Raw genomic sequence first — 14,920 nt, forward strand, 5'->3', positions numbered from 1 at the left:
AATTGCTAAGTGATTTCTCCCTCTCCTTAACTCAATCCACAAGCTTTTAAAAATATTTTCTCTCCCCTCTCCAGCTGAGGAGGGGAGTAAGAGAGTGGGTTTCGTGGGTACCCTGCATCCAGATAGGGTTAACCCATGACAAATACACAAGACAAAAAATAACAATAATAATAATAATTTAACACATCTATGAATGCAGAAACAGAAAACTATCTGAGGAAAGGTAATTTAACCTATGCAATACCTGACTAAATAATATTGATTTTATGCTTTAAAAATATTGTAAATTAGTTTTAATAGAATTTTCCATAGGATTACTGTTTGTGCCCTGAGTGGCAATGTGTATTTCAATGACAAAGCACCTTTAAAAGCAATTGAAAAGCCAAAATTTATCTCTTCCCAGCTAGAAATTGCCTCTCACTATATCTTATGAATTTCTGTGTACAGTACCATTAAAGCAGGGCAAATACTCCAAAATACTATTTGCAAATGAACAGTAGCTTCTACAATTTGAAAGCATTTAAATGGCAATTTCAGCCATACTCCAGCTACTTCTTTTATTTGCTTTCCAAGGATATTTGAATGATTTCCACTTGCACAAATAATTACACTAGAATAATATTTAAGGACTGTGGAGGAGAGACTGTCTTGCTTTATATGGAGTGGGACAACGTCTGACAGGCTAGGGGACAGGCTTTTATGAACTCCCTGCCAAGCCCTGGCAGAGAGGATATTAAATGAGCCAGATAAGGATCTGATCACAACTTTCCAGCCAGAACAGCATGCACTCGAAATAAAATGAAATGTAATCTCTGCCCCCAGTCAAATACAACATACAGTGAAAGGGTTGGTGTGAAAATGCAGCATTAAAAAAAATATCCTGTTGCAACTCCTCTACTGCCTTGCCCAGAGCAATTTGATTTTTTCAAACCTCTTTTAGATTTAAAAAGCTCAGGGAAGATGACAGGGGAGGTTCCTCAGTGCTGAGGGCACTAGGGTATGGCCCTGCAGAGGAAGCCAGGCTCAGACAGCCAGAACAGGGAGCAATCCCAAATCATGAGGAAAGCCAAGGCCAGAGGGAGTGGCTGAAGCTGCACACTGCCCTTGCGAGCAGATTCCAGCATCCAGCACATTCCTACAGCTTGTGACCTCCCCAGGCAGAAAAGCAAAGACCAGCTAAAGTCAGCAAATACGGGATTTGTTATGAGCCATGCTGCTAGTTTTGACTGTAGCTGTCTACATTTAAAGGAAAAAAGGGTGCCAAAAATGTAAAAGAAGTAAACAATTTTTCTTCTTGGTGTAAAAATGGCACTGTATTTCAAAACAGCTGCTTAAACGTGGACATTAACCTAAACAAAACAAAAAAAAGGGCTAGAAGATTTTATTTTAAAACATGCCAAAAAGAGGATTTGTGATAGATGCCGATATGAACATTTGAAGTAGGAAAATGGACATTTGTCTTTACTGCCACAACCATGACAAAGATACTAACAGCAATAATTTCTCCATCCAGAGCCATTTAGACCAGACTTGGGTTTGTTCCTCATCATCCGTGACACCACTTTTGTGCAGTTTAATGCCAAGAGTTAATTCTTAGAAGATCACATCAGCACAACTGTTTAAGCTATCTGAGCTAACCAAAAGTTGAATTAAATGAAAATATTTACTACAATATAGATTTATTTATTCAGGGAAGGTTGGATTCTGCAGTCCTTTCCAGCTACTTGCCACCCCTTGTGTGTGTGAGTACACTAAGGAGGCAGGATGAAGCTTGGCAAGCTTGAAACCCTCACTTCTGAGTGTTAAAATCTAGCATCTGTTTCTGTATCATCTGCAGAATTCAGCTCTTGTCTTTAGCACAGTAATACTATCCACTGGGAAAAAAGCCATAAGGGAAATTAGAGAGCAATCCAGACTGGGAAATGACACTATTGCAATAACTGTTGGTTCACAGTAACACTGAATACAAAAAAGGTATCAGTCTCCATCAGACACTGTCAACATTTGTGAAAACAGCTCTGGGAATAGAAACACAGAAGACAAGTGACAATTATCCATTTCTTTTGATTATACAAACAAAATACAAATATATATATTTACACAAAAAATACTGAAAAATGAGTCTCACTATCTATTTATGTACGTATGATCACAGGACTAGAAATTAAGTAGAGTACCTATTTGTGTCTATTGTGTCTCAACCCATGAAGGCCAATAGTAATAACAAGTTAGGTTTACTCTCAGCTGAAATTTTGCCCTTAATTCTTTCATTTAGTGTCCAGTTTGTATCTTGGCAGAAGTCTTCATTGTCCAAGTATCTGACTATATCTATAAACTAACCTGAGCTTTTTATTGATTTTACCTAAATGAAACCTCTCCAGATAGAGTGTTAGTACAAAATTATATAGAGTTATAAAAGCACAGAAGTCTGAGATATAAAGGATTTATTGGGCCGTATTTATACTTTTCTAAATGAACTCCTGAAACTAAATGCAAAAATGCATATGTAATTACATGGCCATATTTGTATGTGTAATTACCATGATTACAAACTGGGCAAGTCCCAACAGCCAGTTAAGCATCTGAAATGGTTACATTCATCCCCTCCTGATGAACCACCACCCAGAACACACAGATGTTACAAAATACAGAATATATATAGATGCAAAATATTCCCAGGCAGCAATACTGAGGCATTTCGTTTAAAAAGCTGACTTACACAACACAAGAAACAAGTACAAGGGTACTACCCCAAAACATTTTTTTTTAACCTCCTTTTGTTTTTGTCCAATCCATTTTAAGGTCAGAAATGAGACAGAATGGTTTGTATTCCCAGACAGTGAAGTAAGAAACAGATAGCTGGTGCATACAATAACAAGAAAAATAACCACACGGGGAAACTGAATATAGCTGGAAGCAAAAGATGAGCCAAAATATCTCCTCTATCTGAAATTCTATTAGGTTGGACATCATTCTCAGCGTCACAAAGCTACACTTCAGACATATTGAAGAGTGATGGTTTTCATACGCTTTTTCAGTATGGTTCCAATTAAATGAATGGAAAGAAATACAATCCCACATCTTTTTGCTATCTCGAGTCACTGCATTTAAATGCCACCCCAATATATTTTTGTGTAGAATCTAATAGCAAACAGTCACGATACTGGGATGCCTTTCTGTCTGTTTAGAAAAATGTATGCCAGATATGAAATGTTGACCTGTTCTCACATCATGTGTCGTAATTCATTTCTCTCAAGTAGTCCCGTTTACCAGATTATTCCCTCGCCGCCTGGATTTTCTCAGTCTAAAGGCTCAGTCCCGGCATTAGTCTTTCTGCACCCAAAATTCCCACTGACTCACAACAGTTTTTAGGCACACTGGACACACAGGGTTGGCCCCTGTATATATTTCATTGTAGGAGCTGTGTCCCTACAGCCAGCCAGTTCACCTCCCTTTATAATTCCCTTTTACTACAAATTATGGGGACAGAGGTGCCCCTTTCAGAGGAGCTGGGGCAGCAGGGGAGGGCAAAAGCAGAGGTCAGCCTCTACACAAAAGCCAACAAGCTTACTGAACAAAAACACAAAATAAAGAAGCTTATTAAGCTGTCATCAGCAGGGTAAGTCTGTGCAAACGATGAGCCCTCTGCATTGGTGTAGACACCCTGGCTGGACTTTCAGAAAAATAAATGTTAAACCAGAATCATTGCCAAAGCGTTACATTTCCTTTATGGGGGTTACTCAGTCACAAACAGTAGGACGCACCTTTTCCAAACATGACTCCAGCCACTTTCCCCAGCTGGGGCTCTGTTGCCGAGGCAAAATGCCCCTGCAGAGATGATACCATTTCCCTAAAAATTGCAACACATTGTGAATATTCTTCTTTCTCTACAACCACAAAACCTGGCAATTTCCCTCTTTTTTCTTTAATAAATATGAGATTTCTGGGAGTCCCTGAACGTGAACTTCAAGCACTGTTACCAGCTGTAATATAAGTAACAGGCTCAACTGCATTACACCAGAAGCAAATTTCAGAAATCTAACTCTCTTCCCTTTCAATTTGGACTGCTATTATCTTTTAATTTTGACTACAGTAGGACCCAACTTCTGCCCACAATAGAAAAATGCAATGAAATATAATCTCACATGTATGAAGAATGACAGTACTCAACACTTGACACAGCCTTTCTTTTCAGAAATACATGGACAGAGTTGCTTAATCAAAACTGGTTGTGTTGAGATTGTATTTTGTAGTGTTTTGGTGCCCAGGGGAAATTAAAAGCTCCTACTGGTCTTTTGATGAGCCATTTGCCCGAGCTGCTATGTTTCAAAACCAGGACAGTGTGTTTTAGAAGCTCTTGCTATTTTACTGCTAAGTTAATGTAATACTTTTAGGGTCCAGTCCTTGGATTCACATTTCATCCTTGACAAGTCACTCAGACAGTCCATCCCTGCAAGAGCAGAAATCCCCAGCACAGCCTGATACAGCTAGGGTTTACCAGTACATGATTAGAGACATTTCTGTCACTTTAAGATTTATTAATCACTTGTGTTTAAAACATTTCCCTTCATTGTTGATGGTACATACATACATAAATATACATACATATACACACAAGCACATATATTAACATAAATTTTTTGCATATATGACATATATGTATATGCCTGTTCTGATATCTAACATATACACACAATACTTGCATGTGTATTTTAAAATGTTCTATATATTTTTAAAATACACACTAAAATATTTTTATATATTGCCAATCAGCCCAAAAGCACATGCAAACTTGTAACAAGCAGGGAACCTGGAAAATGCAGGGAACTCAGTGCCTAAGTTTACTAAAGACTGTTCCAGTGCTGACTTTCCTGCTATAGAATATATCAAGATGGCACACAAGAAGTAAATTGATTTTCTCCCACTGAAATCTAGCAATCAAGTCCTGCAAAGTGCTGAGTTTTGCTGGAAAAAGACTCACACAGACCATCTCCAGCAGCATGCAGAGCCTTTTGAGAGTGGAACCCAAACTGTGTGCTGGCAGCTGTGAGGTGGGATTTTGCCTGCTGCTGGATTTTGGAACTGAGAACAAGTAACGGGTAATTCAAATATTAAACTCCAAATTCACAGTTCTGCCTAGGCTTTATTTATAAATGTATTATTATGATTAGCACTAAACTCCAGGAGAACTAAAAGGTACAAGAATCTCATTCCTGGCACTGTTACTAAACATTTTCATTAACAGAAAAATTGGACTGTAGTACGCAGAAACAGACACTGTGTATTTACCCATATCTTTTGCTATATCCATAAAGGTCCACAGATATCCCCATATATTTTAGAGGTATATGTGTGTATACATATCCATACATACCTGCTGGCCTGACTCATATTATGTTGGCTATAATCTTATGATTTAGTAACGTTATCTCCCTTTTACTCTCCCTGCTTTCCTTATACTCTGAAGTGGAAAATTCTTCTACTAAAAACATTTACAGCACTTTGAATTTGCATTGCACTGCACAAGCTCAAGGCCCAACCCTGCAAATATTTAGTCACTCAAGCAGCCTACTCTTGTAAAGCCTTCCAGTGAAGACAAATGGATCACTCATACAACCAGGATTTCAATGGAAACAGGCTGATATCACTGGAGGCATAGTTCATTATCTTGTAAATAGCCAGATCAGAAGCTCCCCTGACCTCCATCCACAGCCACTGGAATTCAAAGTTCCACTGCACCACAAGTTTAACCCTTTGTCATGACATGATTTTGCATTACAAAACTATCAAATAACCTCTGTGCATCACATGTTTGGAAAAGTTTGTCTTGGATTCGTTATAATAAATCCATCTGTATAATTCTTCTTTCTTAGGTATGAGTCATATAATTTTGAACTTTATCATGGCAAGCTTTAAAATAAACTTGGAGTCTATCTGCAACTACATAATCCAAGAAAAAGGCAAGTCTATCCAAACTGAAGTTGCTCCAAATTTGGCCTGAAACAATATAAAATACCCATGTTTAGTGTCTGTTACCTAAACTGAGCAGTTCAGCTGATTGTGGTGAAAAATAACAAGTCCTTTAAAATTAATCTAGAGTCAATATTAGTATTAGCATAACGCCTGTGAGAACTAGCTCTTGGCACGTTTTTCACAGCCATCACTCAAATGAAAAATGGCAAGCGAAGTTAGATGTCATGGGGCGTCTACCTGAACCATCAGATGACTGTGTTGACAAAAAAAATCCACTAAAAAGACGTTTTAAAAAGCCCAGCTTGCATATTTGATACATTCACTTGACAAACCAGGCCTGCAACACTTCCAAGCACAGCCTGAGCTGATGCCTGAATCCACCAATGCTGTGTCCACGTAGAGAGCAGAAATGCAGAGGATCAGAACTATGCCAGCCCTGGTGTCCTCTCCTCCTCCTCCCTGGCCAACCACCACATCCCTGCCTGCCCTTCCCAAACACGGCTTCAACTAGAAGACAGAGCACATACAAAAGGCCCACAGTCATCCATTTCAGGGACAGGATTGGATAGGATATTTCAGTTGGTCAGTTAGAAGGGATAGGAGATGATCATGCAGTCCAACTTCCAGACCATTTCAGGGCTGACCAGAAGCCAGAGATGTTATTGAGGGCATTGTTCAAATGCTTCCTGAACACTGATGGGTTTGGGGCATTGACCATCTCTCGAGGAAGCCTGTCCCACTGCTTGAGCATCCTTCTTAATGTCAGGTCTCAACCTTCCCCACTGCAGCTTTGAACAATTCCCATGAGCCTTATCACTGGATACCATGGAGAAGAGATTCACCTAGCTATCCCACACTGAGAGGCAGAGGGGAATGAAAGGATAAGTTATAAAAACCATGTGCTTCCCCTTGCAATTCTGCCCTGGTCATAACTAATTCCAGGCCAGGATATTGATGGCCCGGAATGACCCTACTCATTCATTGTTACTCCCATGAAAAAAGGCAAGCAGCAAGGGGGAACTTGATCATACCCAAGCATCCTGTGGTGACCACTGATCTCTCCAAGCCACTGAGAAGAAGAAGCAGTGCTGGGTTCTCCTCAAAGAAACTGGATGAGGTTGCAAGTCATCAACTCCAATAAAGGAGGCAGAAATTCAAACCAGTCTTCTGGAATGATTTACGTGGCACATAAAACTGAGAAACAACCATAGAAATCATTCAACAAATGATTGGGATTAGTTTTATGAATGCTACTTTTAAAAGGAGGGACAATGTAGCCCTTCTGAGTTATGTGATGACATGTGCCTTATGGAAAGTCATTCCTGCCAGCAGCTTTGCAAGTTGAACATCCTCTGCCATCCCACGGAATTCAAAGGGAAAAAAATACTATATGGTGACTTCAGCATCAAGATGTGCAGCTTGCCTTCCAGGGACAGGAACAGTTAAGAGTGGGTTTGCAATTGTATCAGCCCTATGCTTCCAGCAGCTCTGGAGTTCTTGTTAACAGATCCTTTCTTCACTCTTAAAAGTGCAGGATAACATCTGGGCCTTTTGGGAAGCAGTCTCACAATAAAGAAGCACTTTGTGTAATTCTTCTTTCCTCGCCAAACCGCATCTGTCTGCTCTCCCTGCCCTTCTCCACTCCAGCCCGAGCTCCTTGGGGCTGTGGGGACATCTGTTAGCAGCAGCGGGCTGTCTCTGCCGAGCCAGCAGTAGGTGGCACTGCCTGCTTTTTTCTCTCACCACATCAATGTCCGTCCCCAACACCTTGTGTCAACCACCACTGACCATCTCGAAGGGTGCCAAAGAGACATAAATGCCTCACCTCCTTCAAGGTGCCCCTTTGCACCTGGTAATGTCAAGCAATGGATTGACTGCGACAAAGAAGCTGCTCCATCACGGCTCACCAGGCAGTGGTGGTGGCAGAAACTTCCAGAGGAAGGAGGTGGCCAGCAAGAGCTGCCAACCTCTCCTGCTACTGACAAGATATGGCAGGCTCATCTGTCTGAGAGCTGAGGTTCCCCTGTCCAAGGCCAGTTAAACAGCCACTATCAGCCTGGTCTTGCACCACGTGGTGGCCTCATTCATCTTTAACAAACCTGCCCCAAGAGCAGCTCGACTGAGGTAATTTAGAAAAACATTAGAAAAAACTCCCAGTCTAACATGACCTTCCTCAAGGCAGCAATCCTGTATGTGGGGTGCACAGTGGGAGCCCATCCAACCCTAGACTCAAAGGCTAATTCTCCTTAGGCACTTGGTTTTGAAAGGTTTGATCTCCAAGAGCTGGGAACCTCTGCTGTCCCATCCAAAAATTAAGAACGACAAATTCTCCATCTATACTCCCACCAGCTGCTATGAGCAATTGCAGCATTTTTCTCAGGTCAGGAGTTCCCTGAGTTCAGATGGCCAAACTCCACTCAGACACAGATAAGACTTGTTGCTGGGAATCCTGCACCACTGCCACCACAAAAGGTATTCAGTGCCCACCCGCTGGCAGCAGGGAAGAGGTCCCTTAGTAGCTGTTTCCACTACAGCACAATCTCCCCTTCCCCCTGCCTTCTGTGAAAACAACAGCGGATTGCTGTGAAAAGGATGGTGAAGGACCAGACCTTCAAGAGGCCATACAATCCCTATGCAAATAAGTGTGCACTGGAAATTAATTGTATATTGACTTTTTTCAGACTTGGAAAGATTGTCTACTTCCACCTGGAATAAGCAAACCGTATACAAAGCTTTATTATTATAATTATCGCATTAAAATCAAAACTGTTGGCTATGCATATGTATAGGGAAACCATCAGGGTAAAAAAAATCTCTTAATTATCACATGTAAAGAAAAGAAAATCCTGTTTAAAAATGGGTATTTAAAAATATTGTGCTCAGCTAGCACATCTTAAGTCTACTTGTCAGCAGTAAGTGATGGGTTATTTGCAGTCTATTTTAATCAATTAATTTTGCAAGAGACAATTATTCTCCCCGTAATCATGACCATCTTAAAAAAAACCAGCTACAAATACAATAGAGCTAACTGACCCTTAATTCTGTAATTCTCAGAAACTGCTTTGGTATTTGGATGATGACTTTTCTAGTTCGGATGCCATCTCAGTATTTCATCTACACATTTTAATTTCACACTCAAGCTAAACAAGCCGAATGAGCCGGCCTCATCTGGGCAGCCAGCAAGCCACTGGTGCTGCTAGCAGCTAGTGTCTTCCATCAGCATCAGACAAAGCCAAGCCTTTTCCCTGAGCTTTTGTGTGTTTTTAAAAAGAGTGTGGTAGCTCCTTCTTAAATGAATCATTGTGAACTCACACTGAAAGTGCTGATAAATAGCTGTCAAAGAAATAAGCTTGCACTTTTACAAACGTCTGCAGTTTCAGACCTTCCCTCCCCTCTCTTCAGCAGTGCAAACGAAGAAAGAATGGCACCAACCTTAATTCTGATACTCCAGGGCTATAATTACATTATTACAGTAAATCAAACACTGCCTTTGTGTCACTACAATTGTGCTCATTGTTTGAAATTAACTGCAAATGGTTTGATTTTCTTTTCTTCCTCAAATATGGGCAGGGAGGAATTAAAGCACGCTAAATCATCTTAAAATGCACAGAAAGGATTCAGACAGCAGCATTTGAACTCGGCAAGAAAAGAAATCGCAGCACGGAGTGAAAGGAAGAGATCGGGCACCGCATTTGACACAGAGCGACTGCGAAGCAATTAGCGGGCCGCTAAATCTTCTGTTACAAATAAATCAGTGACCCAGTTCCCCCTTCTTCCCCGGTGCCCTTCATTATAAAATCAACTTTAATGAACTGCTCCTCTCTTCGCCACTCCAAAGCAAATATATTTCCACCGCAGCCTGCACCTGCCCTTGCCAGCGGCTGCCGCCCCGGGGAGCCTCGGGCAGCCCCAGACGGCGGGGGCAAGGGGGGGATGGCCCAGCGCCGGCCCTTCCTGCAAGTGACGGGCAGAGCATGGAAATAAAAACAGGAAGGCAAGCTGCCTTCCCCTCAGCATTGCCTAATGTGAAACCACTCTCCCTCTTGCTGGTTTTCCGTGTTTCTTTTGCTAGACTTGATTCACCACATCTGCCAGAGCTGACACATCTGGCTCCTTCCCCGGGTGGAGGGCACGGTGGATATGTCAGCATGCTGTCTGAAGGCACTGGTACTTTCTGCAAAGAGCTCTTTTCCGCTCTATCATATATTCTACAACAATAAAGTCTTTTTAAAAGGATGGAAGGAAAAGAAGGAAAAAAAAAAAAAAAAAAAAAAAAAAAAAAAAAAAAAAAAAAAAAAAGTTGATTTTGACAAGAGACAGGCCAGAATGAGAACTGCTGAGACAGTAAAGAACAAGCCTGTTATCTTACAAACTACACTTCAGGCTGTCAGCTGCCAGAGATTTACAGGAAAACCCCCTTTCCTAGGACTGAACCGACACGAAACTTTATTTTCAGCAGAAGAAACTCGTGAACTCACTCACGGCCACCAGTCCCGACCGGGGCCGGGGATGCCCGGGAGGGTTCCGGCTGAGGCAGGGCGGCTGCCGCCCGCCTGCGTGGACGCGTCCCCGGGGGTCGCTCCCTCCCACGCCCGCGGCGTGGGGAGGAGGAGGAAGAGCTCCCGCTGGCCTCAAGCGGCCCCGCTTCGCCTCCAGCCCCGGGCGGTGGCCGAGGAGCGACCCCGGTGAGTGCCGCCGCCCTGCCCGATCCCTCCTCCCGGTTCCCCTCCTGCCCCGGCCGGGGCTGCCCGCCAGCCCTGCCCTCCCCCGGCACGGCCCGGTGACAGGAGGGGGGCTCGTCCTTCCTGCTATTTATAGCAGCCGGATCCTATTTGGGTACGCCGGGAGCCGCCGGGACGGGGGAAAGGAGCAAAACCGAGCTAAGAAGCGAAGGGAAGCTCCCGGCCCCGGCTGGCCCAGTAGATGTGGCATCGTTCCTTTGGCGTCTGTAGCCAGTGCGGTGCTCCTGCTCCAGTGGGAGCCGAAGCGCCTGTCAAAAGCCAGAGGAAGGAGACGCTGGCTTTTGCACTGATTCGTCTGCCTTGGCAGCAAACCCTGGACACAGTGAACTCTAAGCCCGGGGCCGGCTTTTGCTGGAGACAAGTAAAAAATCATGAAGACAGCCGATCCTGTCCTGTGTGAGATTTTTAACAGCGGCATAACCAATATAATTTCACGTTGTTCCCTGGTGCCAATTTTCCGCATCGGTTCTACAACTCCTGCATGACACGGGAGACTTGCTCCTGGCCTGCAGCGCTGTCCCGACAGTGTCCAGATAGCGCCTGTCAGGTCGATATTTCCCGTCTCCTTTCAAGGTAATGCCTTATTCACACCCCGGCCCCGTGCGCCCTCACAACGCGGTGCATAAACAGCAAAGGGGAAACGTTCGGGATTCTCCTCCCGGCCTGGCAGCACCGCGGGGGCTGATGCAGCAGGAGGGCAGGCGAAAGGAAACACAATGGCAAAATCGGAACGAATCTGAAAACATGTTTCTGATTTAAGTGTAATCTATTTTTAAATGGGGTGGCATGTAAATACGAAACCCTAACTAACAGGCGGGATTTTTGCCCATGAGAGCATTTTCCCAGCACGGAGGCTGGGCGTGTTTCTCCTGGCGCTGGTGGAAGTGCCTGCTCATCCTCCAGCTGCTCCTGCCTCGGCTCCCCCCCGCCATGCGACACCCCCGCATCTCGCCTGCTTTTCCCTTCAGAGTCCACCTGACATCCCGAACCGGACAAGTGAATTACTGTGGTTCCTCCACATCATCCCGAACCGAAGGAGTGAATTCCTGCGGTTCCTCCAAGGTTTGCTGTGGGGGGATGCGGGGCGCGGGGAAACATAGGCAGCGCTGCCAGAGGATCCCCCGCCCGCGCCTGCGGGGCCAGACAGCGTACCCCCTTCCTTTCTTATGAGAGCGACGGCTCCAAATTAATGCCAAATTAATCCTCCCAGAGAAGAAACCTACACACGAGTAACATGGGAAAGAATTGCTAGTGCCTACCAAAATGACTCAACTTTAAAACACACTGGCCAACCCACACTGAGAACAAAAAACCAAAACAAAACAAAAGTAATCTTGGAGGCGAAACAAAATCCTCTCAGAGCAACCAGTAAGGGTGGCTGCACCCAAGCATGGCTTTTTCAAGCGGAATTCATCACAGCCTGAGAGGAGCAACTAATATCCTTCCTAGGAGCACAGGTTTTTGTGGTTTGCAAGACGTTGTTCTCCCTATATATTACAGTTAGACCTGGCGCCGCAGAGGAAAGAGTATGGAAGAGAGATGGAGGGAAGGGAGGAAGGGAGGAAGGGAGGAAGGGAGGAAGGGAGGAAGGGAGGAAGGAAGGAAGGAAGGAAGGAAGGAAGGAAGGAAGGAAGGAAGGAAGGAAGGAAGGAAGGAAGGAAGGAAGGAAGGAAGGAAGGAAGGAAGGAAGGAAGGAAGGTTGGTTAATATCTATCTTCTTGTGGATAAATCATGACTAGCTTTTCTTTGAACAGCATATGAAACTCGAGAGCTTTGATCGCTGGGATCTGAAGTTCTCGTGGGGGAGCTGGTACTCCTGCTGCAGCTGCTGAAGAAGAAACACAAAACTCCTTTACGCGATTCAGTTCAAAAAGCACCTACTGTGAGACCGTCTGGTCTAACGTTCATTTTTTATTCTACTGCAACGCTCATGCTATGCGAAACGCAATAGGAATTTCCATACCAGCATTTACATCCAAATGGACCCGCTGAGATTCATGCTGATGTGTAACAGCCCTACAATGCAGCCCCTTCTGGCAAGTGCCGCTCTGCCGGCGCACCGGCCAGCAGGACTCCCACCCGGCCCGTCCTGGGTGAGCCCCCCGGGCTGACCCGTGTGCCAGGGCTGCGCGGATCCAGCTGAGCCCGCCGGGAGCCCCAGCAGAGGCTGCCCGGGGTGACCCCACCGCTGCCTTCTCTCCGGGGGTACCGGAGCCAGCGGCGCTTGCGTTCAAGCCGGACTTTATTTCCCGCATTCGGGGAGTAGTTTTGGATTTAGGAGTCCTTCGTCAGCATTCCCCTCGCCCGCTTCCTCACCTCAGTATTCGTTTTGTTTACGAGGAAGCGGGATCAGAGCGCAAGCCGCAGGGCCGGCCGCCGCGGGGGCATGCCGGGCAGGAGGGAGAACGCGGCGCATCCCGCACCGCTCCCGACCTTGGCCCGCCGGGGCGATTCACTTGTCGCCGGGGGGTGAGCACCGCCGCTGCCAGCGGAAAGCGCCCATCGACGCGCCTTCCCGCGGACGCGCGATGGGGACAGGAGGTCCGGAACCGCCGTGCCAGGGAAAGGGGCGTCTGTCCCGGCGACCGCGACCCCCACCACTCCTGCCGAAGGGGGTGCGGCTTCCCACGGAACAGGGGACGGGGGGGTGTGTGCGAACTCTCCGGAGCTCCGCGGCACGGTCCAGGTCCGCTCCCCTCCGCACGCCGCGACCGGCGGCGGCAGCTCCGACAGGTCGCCCGCGGCGGAACTGAGCAAGCTGGGGAAAAGGCAGCGCGACCCACCCGCCCCGGCGGGGCACCGCGGCCAGACCCACGTACCTGCAGGACGTTGGCGTGGCGCAGCCGCTGCAGCAGGATCATCTCTTTGACGATCTTGTAGGCGGCCAGGCGGTAGCAGTCCCCCAGGGCGGAGAACTGCCGCACGCAGTGGGCGATGTCGTGCCCGCCGAAGTCCACCGCCTTCAGAGCCACGGCCAGCGTGCGGTTGAGCACCGCCTTGTAGACCGCCTTGGTGTACCCCGAGCCCAGGTACTGCACGCCGCTGACATCGCGGATGTCGCGGCAGCCCAGCAGCGGCGGCTCCAGCGAGAGTTCGGCCGAGGCGCCGGCCCACGGCCCCGCCGCCGCTCGGCCCCGCGGCCCCGGCTGCTCCGCCGAGGTGCGCGGCGGCGCCAGGTCCATCAGGCGCCGCTCCCGCGGCCGCAGCGGCCGCCGCCCCGCCGCCGCCCGGTGCTGCCGGTAGCGCAGCACCTCCTCGTAGCGCTCGCGGATCTGCCGCGCCAGGGCGGCCTGGCCGCCGCCGATCTCCTCCTCCGGCGGGTAGAGGGGGGCGCCGGGCGGGGACGGGGGCAGCTCCTCGCGGGGCGGCGGTGGGTGCTCGGAGCCGGGGATGAAGAGGAGGTTGAGCAGGGTGCCCAGGAGGAAGGCGAGGCAGCAGCCGGCCGCCACCGCCGTCTTCCTGCGTCTCATCGCCACTTCGCTGACGGCTCGTCCAGCCTTTCGGGCTTCTCTCCTCTTGCCCCTTCCCCGGGAACCAGCTCCGAGGCTTTTTTTTTAATCTCCTTTTTTTCTCCCCCTTTTTTTTTTTTTCCTCCTCCCGGCTATGCCGGCGGCAAAACGGCCTCGGGCGTTCAGGCGGAGCTCAGCCCCTTACGACGCGCCCGCATTACACTTGCCTCCCTGCTTTTAAGGCTCTGAAGCACTTATTATTAGCGGGACACGGGGCGGGCGGGGGGATCCCCGTCCCGCTGCCCCCGCCGACGCGCCCTGATTGACAGCCCGGCCCTTCCCGCGGCCCGGCCGAGCAGCAGGGGGGCCTGGGAAACGTAGTCCCCCGCAGCAGCCCCGCCGGCCGCCGGCGAGCCCGGGAGCCGGGACTACATCTCCCAGGCTCGGCCGAGCCCCCCGGCGGGGAAGGCGCGGAGAGGGGCGGGACGGGCGGGCGGACCCCCCCGACGGGCGCTACCGGGCAGGGCGGGCCCGGGGCGCTGCCGCGGGCGGGGAGGGGCTGTGTGGTTGTGTGGCTGTGGTTCTTCCCACGCGTGGCCGCGCTGCCCGGGGAAAGTCGCGCCGGCAGCGGTTTGGGCGGGATGCCCTTATTCCCCTCCCCGGCAGCCAAGGGGTTTGGGGAGGAGGGGGGGGACAGTGTTGCACGAGCCCCCACGTACCACCACGGAGCCACACAAAGGAGAGGGTTTCGATGTC

General features: G+C 47.9%; 1 protein-coding gene across 1 annotated transcript in view; it reads right to left on the bottom strand.

Annotated features, from left to right (window-relative positions):
* The window catches only part of PKDCC (protein kinase domain containing, cytoplasmic), a 35,757-nt gene extending 21,471 nt beyond the window's left edge, over positions 1-14,286 (bottom strand). The window contains exon 1 of the mRNA XM_066316127.1: positions 13,535-14,286. Within this exon, the coding sequence (XP_066172224.1) occupies positions 13,535-14,185 (651 nt within the window). The 5' untranslated portion in view covers positions 14,186-14,286. The remainder of the gene's footprint in view (positions 1-13,534) is intronic.
* Positions 14,287-14,920: the final 634 nt, after the last annotated feature.

This window comes from Sylvia atricapilla, chromosome 3, assembly GCF_009819655.1.
Source record: "Sylvia atricapilla isolate bSylAtr1 chromosome 3, bSylAtr1.pri, whole genome shotgun sequence".
Classification (NCBI taxonomy): domain Eukaryota; kingdom Metazoa; phylum Chordata; class Aves; order Passeriformes; family Sylviidae; genus Sylvia; species Sylvia atricapilla.